This window comes from Solea senegalensis, linkage group LG8 (genome assembly GCF_019176455.1).
Source record: "Solea senegalensis isolate Sse05_10M linkage group LG8, IFAPA_SoseM_1, whole genome shotgun sequence".
NCBI lineage: Eukaryota > Metazoa > Chordata > Actinopteri > Pleuronectiformes > Soleidae > Solea > Solea senegalensis.
In genome coordinates this window covers 11,200,367-11,219,773 of record NC_058028.1, presented here as the reverse complement: position 1 = coordinate 11,219,773, position 19,407 = coordinate 11,200,367, and the positions used below count along the sequence as shown (strand labels likewise).

The 19,407-nt window shown below is 41.4% G+C and overlaps 1 protein-coding gene across 1 annotated transcript; it reads right to left on the bottom strand.

The window, feature by feature from the left end:
- Positions 1 to 996: 996 nt before the first annotated feature.
- On the bottom strand, positions 997 to 18,207 carry LOC122773123 (interleukin-1 receptor accessory protein-like). Its single transcript, XM_044031524.1, has 12 exons — positions 17,884 to 18,207; positions 13,355 to 13,440; positions 10,179 to 10,374; positions 9,873 to 9,956; positions 7,825 to 8,050; positions 7,430 to 7,589; positions 7,267 to 7,338; positions 5,464 to 5,593; positions 4,157 to 4,305; positions 3,877 to 4,020; positions 2,387 to 2,530; positions 997 to 1,491 (listed from the first exon to the last, which is right to left on the bottom strand). Coding segments are annotated over exons 1-12 (1,815 nt in total). The 5' UTR covers positions 17,886 to 18,207; the 3' UTR covers positions 997 to 1,069.
- Between the last annotated feature and the right edge of the window lie 1,200 nt (positions 18,208 to 19,407).

The window sequence follows — 19,407 nt, the reverse complement described above, 5'->3', positions numbered from 1 at the left end:
AATAAAAACATATCAACACTGAGAGAATTGTATCAAATGGATTAGTGCTTAAGTATCAATCACTCTGTGGCACACTTTAGTCTTTCTGTGCTTGGTGCAACTTTACAATAGATTAACAGACAGTCTTATCGTTAGCACATGACTGTGATTGCTAATACTTATAATAAAGATGACTCATAATAGTAACAAAAGTTAGAGCAGTTTTCACTAATTAATCTCACGCAACTGTCTGGAAATATCCCATGACTGCTCACTGCCATTAAACTCACCAGTTAAGAGTTATTATGCTGCAAGAGAGTTAATAATTAATGCACAAAGTAGTTCATTTGAACACCAAAGTCAACTTTGACTGCTAAGTTACACTGATGATGGTTTAATGTTAGTATGAAGAAGACAGAGGATACTGAGAAGTCTAAGGCTTCACAGAGTGCAGCTCATCATTTTCGGCAACAATTCACCATCTCCCGTTCTCTTAAAATAATAATGTGAGAGTTCATTTGAAAAATCTTTGCTTTCAGTTTTACTCAAATCCAATATTGACTATTCATTTTAGTTTTAATAGGTTACATGCAGGTGGATGTATTATTATTATTATTATTATTATTATTATTGTTATTATTATTAGTGGTAGTAGTATTAGTATTGGACAATCTTTATGCAATATGCTTTATTTTGTAGCTTATATATGCAAGGTGTGATTTAAAGTTCAAATGTCATTTACTGCCTGTGAAATGATCAAAGGTGTGAATTGAAGGTTTTGTTGATCTGAAGAGGATTTTCAGAATTGAAATGTGGTCACATTGACTTTTCCTTTGGAAGTGACTTTTCAACTGATCATCGTGAGGAGGTGCCTGTTTCTCATGTATCTGCTGTGACTGAAGGACGCCACCCTCTGTCATGCTAGGTAGCACAGCTGAGGACTCTGTGTGGCTCTTTGACTGTGTTACATTACATTACATTACATGCCATTGAGCAGACGCTTTTATCCAAAGCGACTTACAATAAGTGGATTTCAACATTTGGGTATAAACAAGAGCTAGAAGTAAGGAAGCGCTTCAAGTAAGGCAAACTATGTGTTACTAATGAGGCCCGTCTGTGAGTTTGTGCTGTTCTGACTGTACAGCCTCATCAAAGCCACCTCCTTGCTGTTCTGCCTCTCCTCCTCCCCCATGCTGTTGCTGACCCTCCTCATGGGCAGCTCCACCCTCAGTCTCTTCCAGAAGCGGGAATTCAGCTCTCTGGACTTGTCACCCTGCCAACAGACAAGTGCCAGCGCCACCCGGGCTCTGCGCAGCTCCCGAACCCAACCCTGCCACCGCACTGGCTTGTACTGGACCAGGATTACCCGCAGGTGCCCGCCATGGGCCATGCCGTCGATACCGGCCATCAGCTCCAGCAGGGCCTGGGAGCCCTGGGTGGCATAGCCCGGGCTAATAACCACCAACAGGCGCCGGCTACGAGCCACAAAACTCAGAGTCTCATCTGTGATGGCTGTAGGGAGAGAAGTGGTTTAATGAAGATGGATGAATGGATGAGAATTTGAATCTGTTTTGAAGCCTTGAGACTTGCAATTTGTACAGCGCCTTGTTGACAATTTAGATATCACCTGCAACCAGGCACCTATTGGAGGATACCAGCTGTCAATCACAGTAATATCCACTTATATGTGCCAGGCTTGATTATCTATGATATTTCTAGTCTAAATATGGAACATAGTTTACAAAGTTGTCATAGTGTGCTATTAACGAATCACCAAGTAGCAATTGAGACTTTTAAATCCTCAGGAAAATGTTTACAGACATAATAAATGAAGAGAGAAATAGGTGAATGTTCCCATGGACTTTGATTCAAAATTATTATTATTATTATTTTTTTTTTTAAACCAGTGGAGTTGCCTCCTGGTCCTCAGTGAGCAAACCAGAAGACACATGGCTGTAGGGAGAGACGTGGTTTAATGAAGATGGATGAATGGATGGAAAATTCCTAACCTGCATTATTCTGTATACACAAATATGAGGAACTCATTTTTGTGAACTGCTCACTCTGCCACACACAATTCAATAGAGAAAGTCAGTCACAACACACAGGAGGTATTAATCAACTGCTGCCTCCATCAAGTTCAAATGTGTTTTGTGTCTGAGATTGTGTCAGATTTACCTCAATGACAGAAATGTACCAAATTGTGTGTCACACTGCGAGCTAAAAATGATCATTTTCCCAATGGATTCTCATCGTCTATAATTTTCAGCAAACCTCTTCAGTACGGCTAACCTCTGCCTGTTTTCACTCCACTGCTCAAAGCAAAAATTCAGTTTGTGTTTGATGGGAGTGTAAAGTGTAAAGTACACACAGTTGTGTGTGTGCATGTGTGTGTGTGTGCGCTCACTTCCTCCAGGCAGACTGTCTTTGTCAAAGATACACACTGAGTATCCGAGCTCATTCTCCAGAACTGTGTGCAGCGTCGTCAGAACAAACTGCTCCTCCTCGCTGTTCCTCGCATACGAGATGTATACGTCATACTCCTTATCATCTGAACACACACACGCACACACAGACAATCGAACACAGACAGGAAATGTCGAAATGTAGATAACCATCTGAACAGGAAAGTCATGATGTCATTTAAATAAAACAGATAAAAACACTCATATAGCAAACACCTACACAAAGACGTTAAGACTTTGTCTCATGGGTTTTACATGCATTTTTTTTACATACATCAAAATTCATCCCCATCCGTTAAGGTGTCACTGAAATGTGTACATCTGAACTTGTAAAATGGGAAGTTAAACTGTCACCAAAATGTGTAATCTGAATCAGATTAAGATGAAACTTAATTATGATGGTCGAGTGTCACCCAGCACCCAATCCAGTGTGTTTTGACAGATATATGTTATAAGAGATAAGGATTTCTTCAAGATGTGATCATATTTTGTGACATAATCAGTGGGAAGTTTCTTATTTCTTAGTTTCTCTTCTCACTGTCTGTGTGGACTTTGGTGTGGGGAGCGAGTGGTTTACAAAGTTGTTGGAAAAGGCTTATCTTAAGTATATAAATACAGTCCAGCAGAATGATTGGGATCAGATGTCAGCATGTCCTTAAAAGCACCATCATTCAGTAGCTGCATTAACATAAAGAAGTTGTGTTTCCTTTGATAAAAGCATAAGGCTGAGTGTGGGAACTTTACAACCACACAGTAAATATTATCGGTGTGTGTGTGTGTGTGAGAGAGAGAGAGAGAGAGAGAGAGAGAGAGAGAGAGAGAGAGAGAGAGAGAGAGAGAGAGAGAGAGAGAGAGAGAGAGAGAGAGAGAGAGAGAGAGAGAAAAACAAGCTTTAATAATCTAAATGGTCCGACTGAAGTGCAGCCTGTGACACTGCGGATAACTGAGTTACAACTTTTTGTTGAGGAACGTGCACCAAGCGTTTTTAATTACACAGAGATACTGCAGCTGCATCGCACCGATCAATAAATTATACACAAGATGATCGATAACTTTACATGAAGACAATCACTGGCCATTAGGGCTGGGTAGTAAATTAGTACTGGTTCCTCGCTGGTCAATTAAGAGGAAAGCTTCTGGACATATGGTACTGCTGTCAATATTTATGTTATATTTACATCGTCTCCACAAGCATTTTCCAATAACCAGATTTCCCTTAATGATGATGAAACTGCGTTGTTTATTCTCTCGTCGCAGACAAGCACTCAAAGGTTTAGGCTCAGTTTGGCTTAGTGAAAATGCTTATGAAAATGCTTGTGTCTGAAGAAACAAGTCATTAAATAACTCAACATGTGAATGCCAGTTAAAACTTAATTCATTAATAAAATAGTTAATATTCAATGACCCTGATATAGGTCACAGACAGTCTCACCTGTGAGTCGCTCATCGGTGCCGAACCACGAGCGGTAGAGCAGTAGCATTTCCAGCCAGAAGACGTGATAAACCACAAAGAGGAGCAACATCAGGACCAGCGTCACACCAAGACCACAACCCAGCTCCACCGACGGCACCGACACTGACACACACAACAAAACAGCACAACACAACAGTCCAGTCAGGTTTGAGAACAGGACATGCATGTGACACTGCAGCTGCGTCTTCAGGGTGAGATGGTGACCAGGAGATCAAATTTGATGGTATGTGTCTCTCACCTTCCTCCTCCAGCAGAGCTCTGCGGGTATCAAAGCCACGTTCATTCCTCACAGAACAGTTGTACTCTTTGTTCAGGTCATCGGAGCGAAAGTCCTGGATCACAAGCACGCTCTCCTCTGTCCGGTCCCCGTAATCATAATTAATCTGTCTGCAAACACACACACACAGACCTAATTTTTCAAAATAAAACCCTAACTGTCAGAGCCGCATTGGGCCTACAGCAAGATTTATGTTCAATAAATCTCTCTGTCTGTCTCTGCAGGTTTGCTTGTTTGGGGCATTAAAGAGACACTGTGATACAACTGGTGGTGGAATTTGAGTACACTGAAGCAGGGCTGCAACTCACCATTATTTTCTCTATCAATTAATCTGTTAATTTTGTATTTAGTACTCGTTTGGTCCATAAATGTCAGAAAATGTTGTTTCCCAAACCTCAAACCTCTTGTTTTGTCCACAAACCAAAAATCACTAGTTTTAATGATTTCTTTGTTATATGGAGCAAAGAAACCAGAAAATGTTTGCATTCAAGAAGCTGAAAAATCTTTTTGTAACTATTAAAAAAAAACAACAAAATAATTTGTTGTGAAAGTTCATTCTGCACACGTTTCCCTATTGATAAGGTACATCACCACCTACCATCAGGTGACACTTCTGAGGAAGGCGGAAGTTACACACTGAAACTGGTTAACAAGGATAATTGTTGCAGCCTCACACTGAAGTACATTTACACAAGTACTCCACTTGGAGGAATTCTAGATAAAGAAGTAAAGAAACCAACTGACTTTGAAGAAGCACGTATGCAAGAAATGTATGATAAATCATAAAATCATAAAATGACAATGAATGACGACATGTTAAACTGAAATATTGGCTTCATTAATGACAGCACAGTCATTTCATTCACAATCTGAAACCAAATTTACAGCCTGGAAACTGTGTCTATGTTGTGGAAAAGGGGCATAATTGTAGCTCCTCATCGATCCAGCTTGGGCTGGCTCCTCAAATATACCTGACAACATCGAGTTTCTGAGCAGGAGCAGGAGGGCGAACAGCCCTCTCCACTCTACATTTTATTTAGGTTGCAGTACCTGTTTCAATCTCTAGTTGTACATCTTACATGCAGCCCCTTTAAACAGCACCACTCACTCACTAACCAACAAATAAATCTACTTGAAATCCACTATATTTTTGTTGGTAATGTAGTTACCAACACATGTAGTCCCTGCTGTGTTACTGTGAGTCCTGATTGTCTAGGTAACCTACTCAGACTTGGCAGTAATGGGAAATCTGACAGTTTCCTGCCTACCTGTTCGATTTGGAGAAGCGACGTTGGTCAGCAAGCTTGTCCAGTGTCTTTCCATCAACTGTCCACCAAATGTCCCACGGTGACTCCAGGTATGGGAAATGAGCTCTGCACACCAGACGCACCTCGGTGCCTAAAAAAAACCCACATGTGTTATTATTATGAAACTAAACATATAGGGTGAAGCAGGACCCCTGCGGTTTCTCTGTCCTCCAGCTTGCAGTGCCTTTTAAACATTCTTTTTGTCCACAGTAAATGTCTGTTCTTAAAGTTATAGTTTCCCCCTGCACAGTCCATGGAAGAAAAATCTGATTTTTCAGACACACACAGCTCCTGTGTGTCCCCACAAGCAAAAAACACTGATTTCCTCTTTTGACTGTGGTGTGAGAGGAAGTTTTGTTGTGGTTAGTATAGCTACACAATGTACTCAGTGGACACCCTAAGCAACACGTCATACTTGTCAACATGCAAAACAGTGGTAGGGGACTGAGCCTGAATCTAAATGTGTCAAGGCAGATTTTAACCATTCACAGGGCAGTTCAAAGAGGGAGCAGGTGCTCCAACTGTAAACTCCAGCAGTTTACTAAGTGCCACAAACTTCAGTTTCCTGCTTAAAAGCTGCTTTTTTTTTCCTGGCACTTATGATTTGAATGAGACAGAGGATCCGTGTTTCAGGCCACACACAGCAGAGTCAGCTGTACATGAGACAGGCTGCAATCTCGCTGTTCACTGAGTCTCATCAACGCACACACTTACTGTGAACATTATAGAATGTATGTGTGTGTTCTGTTTTATGACACCAGCTCCTGCAGCCTGTCCTCTTTTGCACAGACAATTAACTTTTTGAATGTTGGATCTCATCTCACTGCTCGTTGTCTCTCGGGCAAAAAACAATTTAAAAGAAGTTGTTGGCAGAAGAAGCGCCCGCCACTCCGTCATCCCTGCAGCGGCAGGTGGACGAGCGGCTGTCCGTCGCACCACCAGATAATCAGTTTCCATCTGTTTGAATGTGTGCGTGTGAGACTGGCTTTCTCACGATGAGTGGTTCAGATTTCCCTCAGCAACCCTTGCCACTGCTCCGTCATGTGACCACAAACACTGGTTTCACAAGTATCACAAACAAAGTTACAAATATTTTTAAAAGAAGACTTAAAACCTTTTTACATTAGCCTCCAACTAGATCCTTTTTATTCCACACTGTGTTGTGTTTTATTTGCATCTTTAGTTTATTTTAATTAAGTTAAAACAGGACTTTTACTTTTTGACTTTAGACTTTTCCTTTTCATTCCACCCTGTGTTGCGTTTAATTGTTGTTTAATTTGCTTTGAAAATGTTATTTTCCTTTTATTGTGAAGCACCTTGAGCTGCAATCCTTGTATGAAAGGTGCTACAAGAATAAGGTTTATCATTGTTATTATTCTTATTAAATAAAAATGATACAATTTTAGGAAATTAAGAGACTATATAGTAAGAGGATTCATAGAAAAAGGAAATAAGTCAGTAAAAGTGCCAGCTGGTTACCATGGAGATGACTGGAACAGAAGCATATATTGAAAACGTTGCATTATGACAAGTAGTGTCAAACCACGCTCCATCAGAAGTGTTGAGCAACAGTGAATAAGTCATTGACACTAGAAACTAGCCACTCACAGAGGAGATTTGATGAGAAGAGGCCCACTTCATATGATCAGTGTTTAAACTACATTTATATTCAGGGCGACACTGAAGCTTCAGGATATAATTTTATTGAATCCGGCTTTGATTCCAGTGTTAATGTTATCCGACAGCATTCGGATGGTGACCTACCCTGTTTGACAGAGAAGACCTTGTTCCTGACTGGGTAGAGGATGCTGGGTAATTTGGGCAGAGAGGATGAAGCTGAGTGAAGAAGACAGAGGAGCATTTAGCAAGTTTACAACAGTCCTTTAAAGTGTGCGTGATACTGTCATTGGTGATGTGGTTGCCTCACAGACTGCAGTGACGTTGATGCTCCTGGTAAAGTGGAGCTCTTGGCCTCTCCTCTGGTACGTAACGGTGCAGAAATAATAACCTTGGAACTGCTCAGACATGATGTAAATGTGTACACTGGATCCTTTCTGCTGCCGGTTTCTGTTCCAGAACGAATGACACTGAAGAGACAGAGGACACATTACAGAGTGAGACAGAGCAGATAAACTCCTCCATCAACCAGTCCAAGCATCAATCCACTCCGACAACTGAGCCTTCTCACACTTGTATCTCATTGTAGCATCCAATCTGCCCTGGAGATGGCAGAATACTCTAAACAAAACCTGTGTTTCACAACAAAAAAATACTTATTACCAATTGGATTCATGGACAGCATAGATAGAGAGATGTATTAACCTTGCCATTTGCTGTCACATGATACCAGGTGACGGTCAGGTTGTCATCGGCCATCTTGGTAACATCCTGCAAGTCTGGACACTCCAGGATTTTACCCTCCTGCAATGGAATGACCGCTTGACTGGGTGGCGCAGCAACTGGAGGCCAGCAGTCTGTGTCGCGCACCACATCGTCACGTCGCAGCACCTTCAGGCGCATGGCAATCTTACTGCACGACGACTTGTTCCTGTAGAGGTAGAAACGGTAAGACAGTACGCATCAGGCCTCCATGGCAATCTAAAGGTCTCTGATGTCATGTCATGTGATGTGAAGCATAATGAAAGTACATACAAAGTCAAAACAAATTTTACAGTATTAACATGAAAACATTCACATTGCTCTCTTCAGTTACTCAGGTTGATATATTTCAAGCAGTTGCTTTATTTGTGTACCCCGAGTGAGTGTGAGCAAGACTGGGTGAAGAGAAGGCTACCTGGACTACTTCTTAAACTAAGAAGGTCAAACTTCTTAAACTAACTTCTTACACATATTCAAGTCACTTGATTCCGGCTGTTGGTCACTGATCGTCATTTAACCTTTATTTCAATGGGGGGGAAAATATAGGTCAACAAAATGTTTAGAACAAACCGAGACACAGGAAACAGGATGTGACATGAAATTTCACAAAACGTTCAGCATAGGACGAGGCCATAGATCAGTCAAGTTGAAATTCTTAAGCTTGTAACATTGAATCATGATACACATGATTGCACAAACAGCTGCAGCTCTAAGCCTGCACAGCACAACATTCAGGTCTGGACCGAGTCCAGCTGATGGGTCACATTTAAGCTCCAGTGATCCCTCAGTGCTCAGCAGCGGCACTTCCTCAACGCACTCCCGGAGCCACTTCAGTTGATTAAGTGTCGAGGAAGTGGGATCGAAACTGAGGGAGCAGCAGCAACACAACAGCTGATTTTTATCTGACCCCAGAGCTGCTACATGGACCCTCTGATGTCGGTGCACCTGGCTGTACTGACATAGTGTCCACTATGACTGCAGTGTCTGCTCCCCTGCGCCAACAATCAGGAGAGAGTCAGACAGCCAGTTCCAACAGGAAATTGAAGTTTGTGTCCCTTGGCCACACCAAAGTCCATATAGCATAGCTCAACATATCTTTAACCACTGCTTGATAAGCATTGAACATATTCTTAGGATAACGTAGACATAGAATTTATCAGAGGTACACTCAGAGCTGACTACTTGTCATACAAGCTTTTGTAAATGTTTAGTTTAAAGGATCAGCAGAGAATCGACAGTATACCAGAAACTCACTTTTTCAACTACATTCAAATCAGGAGCTACATTTTAGCATTAATTACACAGTCTTTCTACAGACCTCCCCTGTCTCGCCTTAAAAAGGCTGCATTAGATCATGTCCACGGCCGAGGCCAAACACCTTTTCTGTAATAAATTATTGTGGATAATTCCAGGAAATCCTCCAATATGAATAGATTGGACAGGTCTCGTGATTTAGTGGTGGATATTTCTGAGAGTGAGTGGAGGCGAGATAGTAAATTAAACAAGTATGCATATACGTACATAACTCCATCTATGTTGCATTGTTTTGATGATACTGATAATTCTGATGCATGTACTAAATGTGGCTTAGAAGAAGATTCTCCATTTCACTGCCTCTGGAACCGCCCTAAAATTATGATTCTTTTCTTCTTGGAATTTTGAATTCAGGTAAAAACAATTAACTCTTTGTACACTTCAAGCTAAATCAAGTGGAGGAACACAGAGACACCTAAAGTGGGACTTTGGTTTAAAAATATATCTAGTTCTTGTGCTATGAGTCTTTAAATCTAGGGACAATATCTCAAATATCTTGAAAATTAAATAACACTATTTATGACATGAAATCGACTGTGTGTATGCTACACAGTATTATAAGAACATGAGAGAATAATGCATTTGTTTGTTTTGTATATCTTCTTTCCTCACTTTTTACTTTTAAATTCCTTACAAAACAATAAATGTGTGATTCAGACAGCGTCTCTCCGTCTCACCGTAACATGCAGATGTACTGTCCGCTGTCCTCGATGGTGGCCGGCTGCAGCCACAGTCTCTCTCTGTCCCTACTGAGCCGTGAGCTGCAGAGAAGAGTCATCATCATTCATTAGAGCCTGAATGTAGATCACATGTGGGTCAATCGCTGTGACAAGACAACAGAGTCTAGAACAACGTCTGTGCCGCTAATCAAGCTGCTCGCCAACAAAACACCATACATCCAATCTGGAGGGAAAATCATTAGCACTTCATGATTCAGTGCCTCACAGAGACAAATTAGTCTGAGCGCCTTACTGCGGCTGTACCTGGACGAGATCGGCTGCTCCAGGTCATGGCCTTCGGGGAGGCGGTACCAAAAGAGGTTGTGTCCGGTGCTCTGCGTGGAGGTGTAATTGTAGACGGAGGGATGAGAGAAAAGAGGACACGAGAGCCACCCTGCCTCCCCCTCCAGGACAGAGAGAGCACCCTTACTGGACTCCCCCCAGTCATAACACATGGGCTCTGACAAAGGATTTAAAAGGAAATGTTCAACAACAAAGAATGATCTGTTCAAGAAGACAACAAAAAAACAAATCATGTCAACCGTTAACACCTTCAGAGGGGGCTAATCTCATAGTGGTTAAGTGATTCTGGTGGCTAACATACAGCTCTGATTTAAAGCTTTAATGTGAGGATTAAACAGAGGTTAGTCGATGTCGCTTTTAACCAGCCTCGTTAAAATAACGCTGTTACTACACTTCCATCTCATTACAGGACTAATGCAGAAAGGGCGACTGCTCCATTAAAACACAGATACTAATCTGAGCTGCACACTCAGTCATTTTGAAAGACAAATGACATGAATCATCCAGAGCAGGAAGAGTCTTATCTTAGATTAAACTGCTTCTGCTGCTCTTATTTATCACATCTGGCACAAAATGGGACGTTTGACAAAAGAGCTACTAAGTCGAGACACTCGCTGATATTTTTGGACCGAAATGTTTTTTTCTGAACTTCACGCTGGAAATATCCACAGCAATCAAGAGATTTATTTTGTCAGTGTGGGAAAAAACTGAATTATAATCAGATTTATCATTTCCTTTGATGGTGTTTGCTCTACATGAATCACACTTAAAGGGATAGTTCAGGTTTTGTATGGTGGTTATTTGAGGTGCAGACACCAGCCAAACACAGAGAGGCTTGCAAAGTGATTTTTGCCACATAACAAAAGGCTTACATAAGAAAATCTGCATCAGCCAATCTTGCTGTTAGTATTTTCAAATGAGAATCAGCATTTTTAGTTTGCAGGGTCACAAGAGTTACACTAAATTTGTCTCATTTGGCAAAGTCGCATCACTGAGGTAAATCTAAACAAAAGGTTTTCAAACATCAAAATCACAAATGAACACAATTAAACTAACTGATGGATGCAACAACTCCTCTGTGTCTCAATGTAAAATCTCAGATTTTGTCTATGGACTATGTGTGTGTGTGTGTGAGCGATTTTAAACTTTAGTTTCCTGTCGAAAAGGGCTCTCGTATAGGGAGAAAATGTGGAATATATACTGATAATAGATACTGTGTCATAGATTAGACACAGGGGGGCGCACAGTGCAGTAGGTGCCAACTATGCACCAGTGCCTCATATGAACCACAAAACTACCAGAAAACCTGCTTTAAATAAGACAATGACCTTCTTTCACTGAGTCCCTTCTCTCAGGACCATTAACACATTTGTGTTGTAAAAAATTAAACTGAAATATAATTTATTCTATCCTTGTGGCAGCATCCTGTTTTCAGTTCAGGGCGTCCATTTAAGAAAGTGAGGTGTAGAACAGTTTCTCTGGATCCTAAAGACTAAACACTGGATTAATGGGAAACTCTCTACACCTGAATGGACTGATGTGGGAGTGGGACTGTGTGTGTGCGTGTGTATGTGTAGGTAATTGACCTGTCAGGTTTTCCCAGCCAGTGTATTAGTCTTTCTATTTAAACCCACAGCATCCTCCCTCCTCCTCCTCCTCCTCCACCCCCACCTCCACTATCCTTCCATCCATCCATAATATTATCTTCATCTTCATCCCTCCATCCAATAATAGCCAACCGTCTACGTTATCCATCCATGTAGGCCTGAAAGTCTCATGCAGAATGCAAATTAAATGCAATGAAAAATGTTACTGCGTCCTGTAGCCACAGACCTGGGCATGTTGAGACGAAAAGGTTTGACTCTAAGTTTGGGTTCATTAGAATAAATCAATGATATTTACCTCATTACAAAGACAACACTAAAAACATGAACTAAATTATGATGAGTAATGGGTTTGTCATGTTATACAGGGAAAAAAACAAAAACAATTACTCATGAAATGTTCAATACTTGAGATCATATTAAGGGGCTGGTTCATGATTTTTGTGGTTGAATGATTTTTTTTTACATTCAGTTAGTTATCTGCACGCTGTGTGTAACAAAATCAGTGATTTTACTAACACACTAAGTTTAAACCTGTTATTTTCAGTGTGTCAGTACAAAATCCTGACACTTTCCCTCAAATGCTGATTTGAGGGAAATGTTGTAGAGGTAGATGCTTAGAGATAGGCCGGAAAGCTCAGTCATCCAGGAGGGGCTCAGAGTAGAGCCTCTTGGATTCCCCTGGAAGAGCTGGACAAAGTGGCTGGGGAGAGGAAAGTCTGTGCCTCTCTGCTAAAGCTGCTAGCCATGTGTCTAAACCTCGGATAAGAAGTAGAAAACGGATAGATGAATGGATGGATGGATGGATGGAAGTTCTACTGGGTCATATCAGGTGATCTAAGTGTGTTTGCCGATATCCAATAATCCAAATATCTGCTTAAAAAGATATTGTGAATCCCTACTATTAAATACAAAATGAAACTTTGGTATTATTGGTGATTGGTAACAACAATGTAACACTCATGCGTGGTTGTGAAACCACCGGAAATGCACATGAGCCTCAGTAAGTCATCCATTCACCAAAACCTCCTCCCCTCATCGCTCATCACACAATCCTGTGAGTTACACATTGTCACACAACCATCTTCAGCCACAACATAGAAATATTCATCGCCATCATAGGTCGTCCTCCACACCAACCTCCCACTGTCCACCCCCCCCACCTCAACTCCACACCCAGTGTCCCCTCCTCCACGCGCCTGAGACAGTCTTACAAATGACCCGCTCTCCCTGCAACCATCCATTCACTGTCCCATGGGGACCAAAGCTTCTGCTTCAATTAACCCCATTTCTGCAGAGTTGCACCAACACGAACAGATCGTGTGTGTGTGTGTGTGTGTGTGTGTGTGTGTTTAATAAATCCATGTAAGGCCAACAATTATCTCCCGTATTCCAGTGTTCCTACATGAAAACAAGTAAAACGGGAGCAATTTTTGTGATGAAAAGGTAAAAACACGGACAGTGTTTCTCTGCTGTTACCGTCGACTGTCACCGTTATCGATTGTTGCTGCTGCTGCTGCTGCCGTCACTCACCTGTCAGGAGACTGGACTGAGAGGCACTTGGTGTCATCCCGACTGCAACCGTCAAGAGGAGGAGAAGTGTGGCGATGAAGGTCGCCCTGCACACAGACAAAGAGACTGCTGACACGACATCCAGAGTCCAAGCTGCATTTTGAACCAACATAAGGCTGGAGTTTATGTTGTGGAGCCAATCTGACCTGTGGTTTACACTTGTGCTGTTTTCAGTCAGGGTTAGTCATTGTATTACAATATAGAGCAGTTAATGGTCACATAGATCTGTCGCTCTCTCTCTTAGAGCCACATTGAGGTTGTTCCATCCGATTTCAAGTTTGCCGAATGAACAAGAACACTCACTCATCTCTTGGTTAATGCAGGACAACTTCTGTTTCCTCCACATCAGAGCAAAACATGGAGCTGCATCAAATCCTATCGTTTTATGTGAACATTCGTCTCTTTGAAGTAGACCGTGAGGTCCATCACAGATTTACTGATGCAGAAATGGAGAGGACGTGTGGTCACCAAGCGACAAACTGCACTTTGTGATGTCAGTATCTAACGTCACTAAAATGTCACAAAAACATCCTTCCTTCTTGAAGGAGGTTGAAACGTTGTTCAGTGAGGAAGTGAATCTGTGTCTCAACAGTTTCCAGAGCGACAGTCTCTCTCTCTCTCTCTCTCAATACCTCTGCTTCTGCCTGTCAGTGTCAGGGTCTCTCGTGCATCCACAAATCTGCAGCGGCAGCAAAGTGAAGTCACAGAAGACAACAACAATCTGGTGTTCAGTGAAGATGATGGAAGGACGATAACGACCTTCACCTCTCTTTCCCTTTCAGTTCAGCTCTCGCATAATAAATTATAACACAAATCTTTACGACATGTCTGGTTATAGACATTTGTTCCTATTAAACGTTATGTTTTGTTCTTGGTCGGGAAACAAGACGACAGCTGACAGGTTTAGCTGTGATGGCACACAGTTTTGGTTCTGGATGAGTCCCGACAACTGGACTTATTATCATATTTGATATCAGCGTCTGGACAAACAGTGCTGTTGTTAATGATACTTTAAATCACAGTATGTCTCAAAGATTAATTCAATGTCATAATTACCTGAAGACAAAATACACTTGTTGAATACTACAATGCAACGTTGCTGATTTACGAGACACATTTATGAGTGATGAACTATTTTAATTTGAACAAACACACATGTCCTTGCTCCATGTGTTGCTGCGTGTATCGGAAAATAAAGCTGCTGCACATGAACCAATTTCAAATATTTTGAAGGCGTAATAGCTGATTATCTGTCTCCTCAGTTTGTTGATGAAAATGAAGAGCGACTTTATCTTGGACTTCATTTCCGCCAACAACAGTGCACGTTAACAAAGTCTTAGTCAGTGGTTTAGAACAGTGGCGCAGTCTCGTCTTCATCTCGTCTTAGTCATAAAAAAGGTTGTTGACTAATATATTTTGTCTCGTCTGACAAAATCAACACTGCATGAAATCACATTTGTTGAACTTGGCAAAAAAGCAGCAACTTATATAAAGAAAAGTTATTATACAACCTGATATATCCGGAAAGATGTAGACTCCTAAAAAATAAAACACTAGGACTGTATGATGGCCAGCTAAACAGCATTTTCAAGTCAACTCTTATGCAATACTATTCACCGTTTATCCCAGTAACAGAAATTCATCCAGACCAACGTATTGTGAGCACTTTCAATCACAACGTATGAGTAAATTGTGTTTTGTCCCACCCCTTACACTAGTGTTTGACATGACTTCTGACTGAGACACCATTTCAGGGGACAAAGTTTGACCTAATCTTATATAGGAAGAGGAGTGCCGGCCAAATAAAAGAAGAAGCCCGGAGAGAGTGAAACTGATGGAGATAATGTGTCATGGTGGATGACCAGGCAGAACTAGTGGATCCCATGAGGGACATAGAGAAGGAGAGGTGTTCAACAACAATACCATCCATCACACACCACTCATGCGCACACACACACACACACACACACACACACACACACACACACACACAGAGGCTTACACAGCTATTCTTGTTAGGACACTACACTGGCTTCCATTCACTTGTACAGCCGAACCAAAACCCTTATATCTAACTTTAACCATGACAACTTAATACCTTAACCTTATCTTAATTTAGCCACCACTCACATCTTTTTTCACCTTAACCTTCACTAAAATTAGTCTTTTTGTCTTCTTGAGGAATGCTGGTCCTGAAAATGTCAATGTTTGTATCATAAGGTCTTACAGAGGTAGACACACACACACACTTTATATCAGGTGGTGTTTAATGCAGTCAAAGATGGAAAGACCCTGCATATAGACAGACAGAGACACTTTAGTCACTGAGAGAGAGAGAAATAAATACATCACAGCAGACAAAGGCTCAAAAGTATAGACAAAACCTTTGACAAAACCAATCAAAAAGTTGTGCAAAAGTGTAGATGTGAGTAAACAGGTAGCACTTGATAAACATGAGGGACGTCAGCGTGTTTGACTTCTTCAGCAAAGCTTGTGTTTCCCCTGCAGCTAATGGAACTGCTCTGTGCACGGTGCAGCCTCAAAGCTCCGGCGCTGACAGAAGCATGAATTTAGCACTCTTTATGATTATATTGTGTGGATACTTAGTCTTACACGGTGAAGGGGTCACAGGCACGGGGTGCTCCCGAGCAAGGCATCCAATCCCCATTACTCCCTCAGATAAGTGCTGCCCACAGCTTCTGTGTGTTCACTACTGGTGTGTAAAAAAGGATGGGTTTAAATGCAGAGGCGACTGGGCTCTTGCCAAGTTTATTATAAAATATATTAAGCCCTTCACTGCAGAGGAGGACACTGGTTTAAACAGAAGTCAGGTGGTGAGGTGAGACTTACGCTCTTCTTCCCCCAATACCTTGATATTGTTCAGCAATATCGTTATCAATAAAACTCCTATCGATACCCATCCTTATAGAGTTATTTAGCCAGCTAATGTTGCTTCAGAGTAGGAAAAGGCCATTTAGCCACTTAGCCAAAGGATCACCAAGAACAATCTACTAAAGTCACACAATAGCTTGTATGTTCAGTGCTTTAGCTCACCGTTAGATGATCTTTCTCAACAGGAAACTTCAGGTTGTGTTGCTTTATAAGATGGTCATGCTTCATGCCAAAGTCCATTAAGAAATTCTGGGTTTTAAGCTTGAGGGGACTCAGGAGCTGCTGGTCTACTGCTGCCTCTTTTGCTTAGGCTGTGTGTGAGTTATATCACAATGAAGGACACCACAGTATGAAAATAAGACATTTGAACTCACTGACGGACGCAGCAGTGGATAAACAAATCCTGTGTGGCTTGATGTGTAATTGCCAAATTTCTTTATGAACTTCAGTGTGGGAGAATAAACGGTTTACAAAAAACACTTCAAACTTCAGTCCTTGTTTGAAAAGGCAATACAACAGCGAAAAATGCAAGCAACATAGTTTTTAAGATAACATTGACTCAAGCTGTTATAAATATCAGTCTGTGGTTCATGATGCAGAGAGCTCACAAAACTCAGTCAACACATAACCACACTTCAACAAAACAAACTAATACCTAATGTGTCCTAATGTGTAAAAATAAAAATAACAATTAACAAAAGCTGCATGTTCCACACAGATTAGAATTTTATGATTGTATTTACTGCAGACACCAGTTACTCAGGCTGAGAGGAGTCCAATTGGTTGAAGTGTCTGGACCAGAACTTTCTTTGGTCCGTTTGTTTGACTTAAAACTGAACATAAAGATATTGATTATTCTAATAAGATGATTGGAGCTGAACAGCTGCAGTTCTGCCCTGGCTGCTGCTGATACTGATGATGATGATGATGATGAGTATGATGATGACGAAAAGGCTGCAGTGTTCAGTTCTTTGTGCTGATCACTGCACAGTCCCCAAACTGATCTGACTCACGAAAATCTGATTACCAGAATGGATCGATGAGGAGCATTTAGACTCCTCTTACAGACAGCGAGTCTCCCCCCCACCCCCAGACTGTTTTAAAAAGTGTCAATTTAAACGTTCAGTCAAACACGTTGTGTGCCGAACTTTCCATTCAGTTACGAAATACATTGTTAATCCCGGTAGTCTCCTGGAAAATTCGGCTGATAAATTGTTCAGCAAACACAACTCAACATGAATAAATCTCCACATTAGTGGCTGCCATCTGCTGTGCTTGCTGCCGCCTGGGCTGACAGGAATAACAGGCAAATCATTTACTCAAGCACCGACTGTGTCGATTTAAACGCAGTTTGAAGTGAAGAGTGTGCGCCGAATTGTAGACAACAACACAAATATTTTAAAAATCGTAATGATTTTACTTTCATTTTGAATGTAATAATGCGGAATATGAACCCTCGTTCCCTGCACGTATTTACAAACGAAGCTTCGTATAAGCAGCGCGTGGTGTGACACACTGGAGTTGTTCCGTACTCTGTGTATTTGTTTGTTTAAGTCGTTAAAGGAGAAGCGAACGTAGAGCGGGGAAAGTGAACTTACATGGACCGAAGCCGGGGACTGTCCTCGCTCGTGTCTGCTCAGGAGGAGTCGGGTCCAGGTTCCACGGAGCAGAGAGAACCAGGGGCGGGACCAAGACCAGGACCTGACAGTGAGGAACCCCGAGTCTGTGAGGAGGTTTACTCACTCAGTCCGTGACAGTCTCTCTCTCTCTCTCTCTCTCTCTCACTCACTCTCTCAGAGCCCTCGTGTCAGAGCTCGATCTGTCACATGACGTGAAAAGCAGAATAGAGAGAGAAAATCCGTAAAAAAGGTTAAATAATCTGAGAGATTGTAGGAAGTCCCATGGTGTTTTTATTCCGGTTAATGCTCCTCCTTCACACTGATGTTGCGAAATGGCACACACGCACACACTCGTTTGCGCTTCATTGATAGTAAAAAGACATAATGCATTCCTTAACCCCCTTAACAATTCAACTGTAATGCTAACCCGGACATTAAAACGTGTCTTCACCTTAGAATGAAGTAATTTACCATATGGGGACAAAAATCAACAAGGAAGACATGTCCCCATAATGTGACTGTGTCAACAGATGTATGTCCCCACAACATAAGGAATAAGGAGAAGTATCAACAGTGAGTAAAAGTACTCAACGAGTATCATCTCGTTTTCAGTTTTCCTCGGAATTAGCTTCATTAATCACATTATTAGTAGAAATGATTAGGAGTCAAGGTGCAGGCTGATTCGTGGTGTGATGTCGCCCCCTTGTGGCTTCACTGTGGAACAACCTTCTGGGTCAAAAGTATGCGAACTGAAAAGAGTCACTAAGCGTGTAAGTCACTGTTTTTTATTTAACAAAATAAAAGACAGAAAACAAACAAATGTGTGAAAAAGAGCTGCTCTCACAATAAAACACCTCCTATTTCCCTGCTGTTGTTGACATAATGTAGTGTAATTCTGGCTCTCAATAGTGTCGGGCTCATAGAAATTACTGTTATGTTTGTTTCTCTTTTGTTGTTGTTTACTTCTGTAGTCGTAGTTCTAATTGGACTATATATGCCCTCGTATCTCATGTCCTCTTGTAATAACTTTCAGAGACACGTTTGCTTGGGACGCTGTCAACTGGATTCAGACTTAGAGCAACAGTAAATTTAAAGGGATATTTCTTGTGCACACTTGTACACACAAAACAGACTGAGAACGTTTTATTAGACAGATTTCTCCCAAAGGGAAATTACAGTTTGTAAACAATTCTCTCCCACACCAAATTCCATTAAGAAATGTATCATTTTTAGCTCACAAGGACACAGGAGCTGCCTGTCTACTGTTACCTTGTTTGGTAAGTTTGTACAGCTGATGTAAATGTGAATGAATGATTTTAAGCATTGAAGTTACAAAGTATTATATTTGAGCTGAATATTATATAAATAGTGAATCAACAACTCCTGTGTGCTGTGGTGTGACTGATTTTCTCTATGGGCTTTGGTGCAGTAGAGAGAGCAGTTTACAAACTTTAGTTTCCTGTTGAAAAAGGCAGTCTAACAGGAAGATAAATCAACAGACAT

Excerpts from the sequence above, each read along its gene's own strand:
- LOC122773123 (XM_044031524.1), bottom strand. Across the intron at positions 9,957-10,178 it reads GAGCAGCCGATCTCGTCCAG|CTCACGGCTCAGTAGGGACA; the intron begins GTACAGCCGCAG and ends TCTTCTCTGCAG. Across the intron at positions 2,531-3,876 it reads CACCGATGAGCGACTCACAG|ATGATAAGGAGTATGACGTA; the intron begins GTGAGACTGTCT and ends GTGTGTGTTCAG.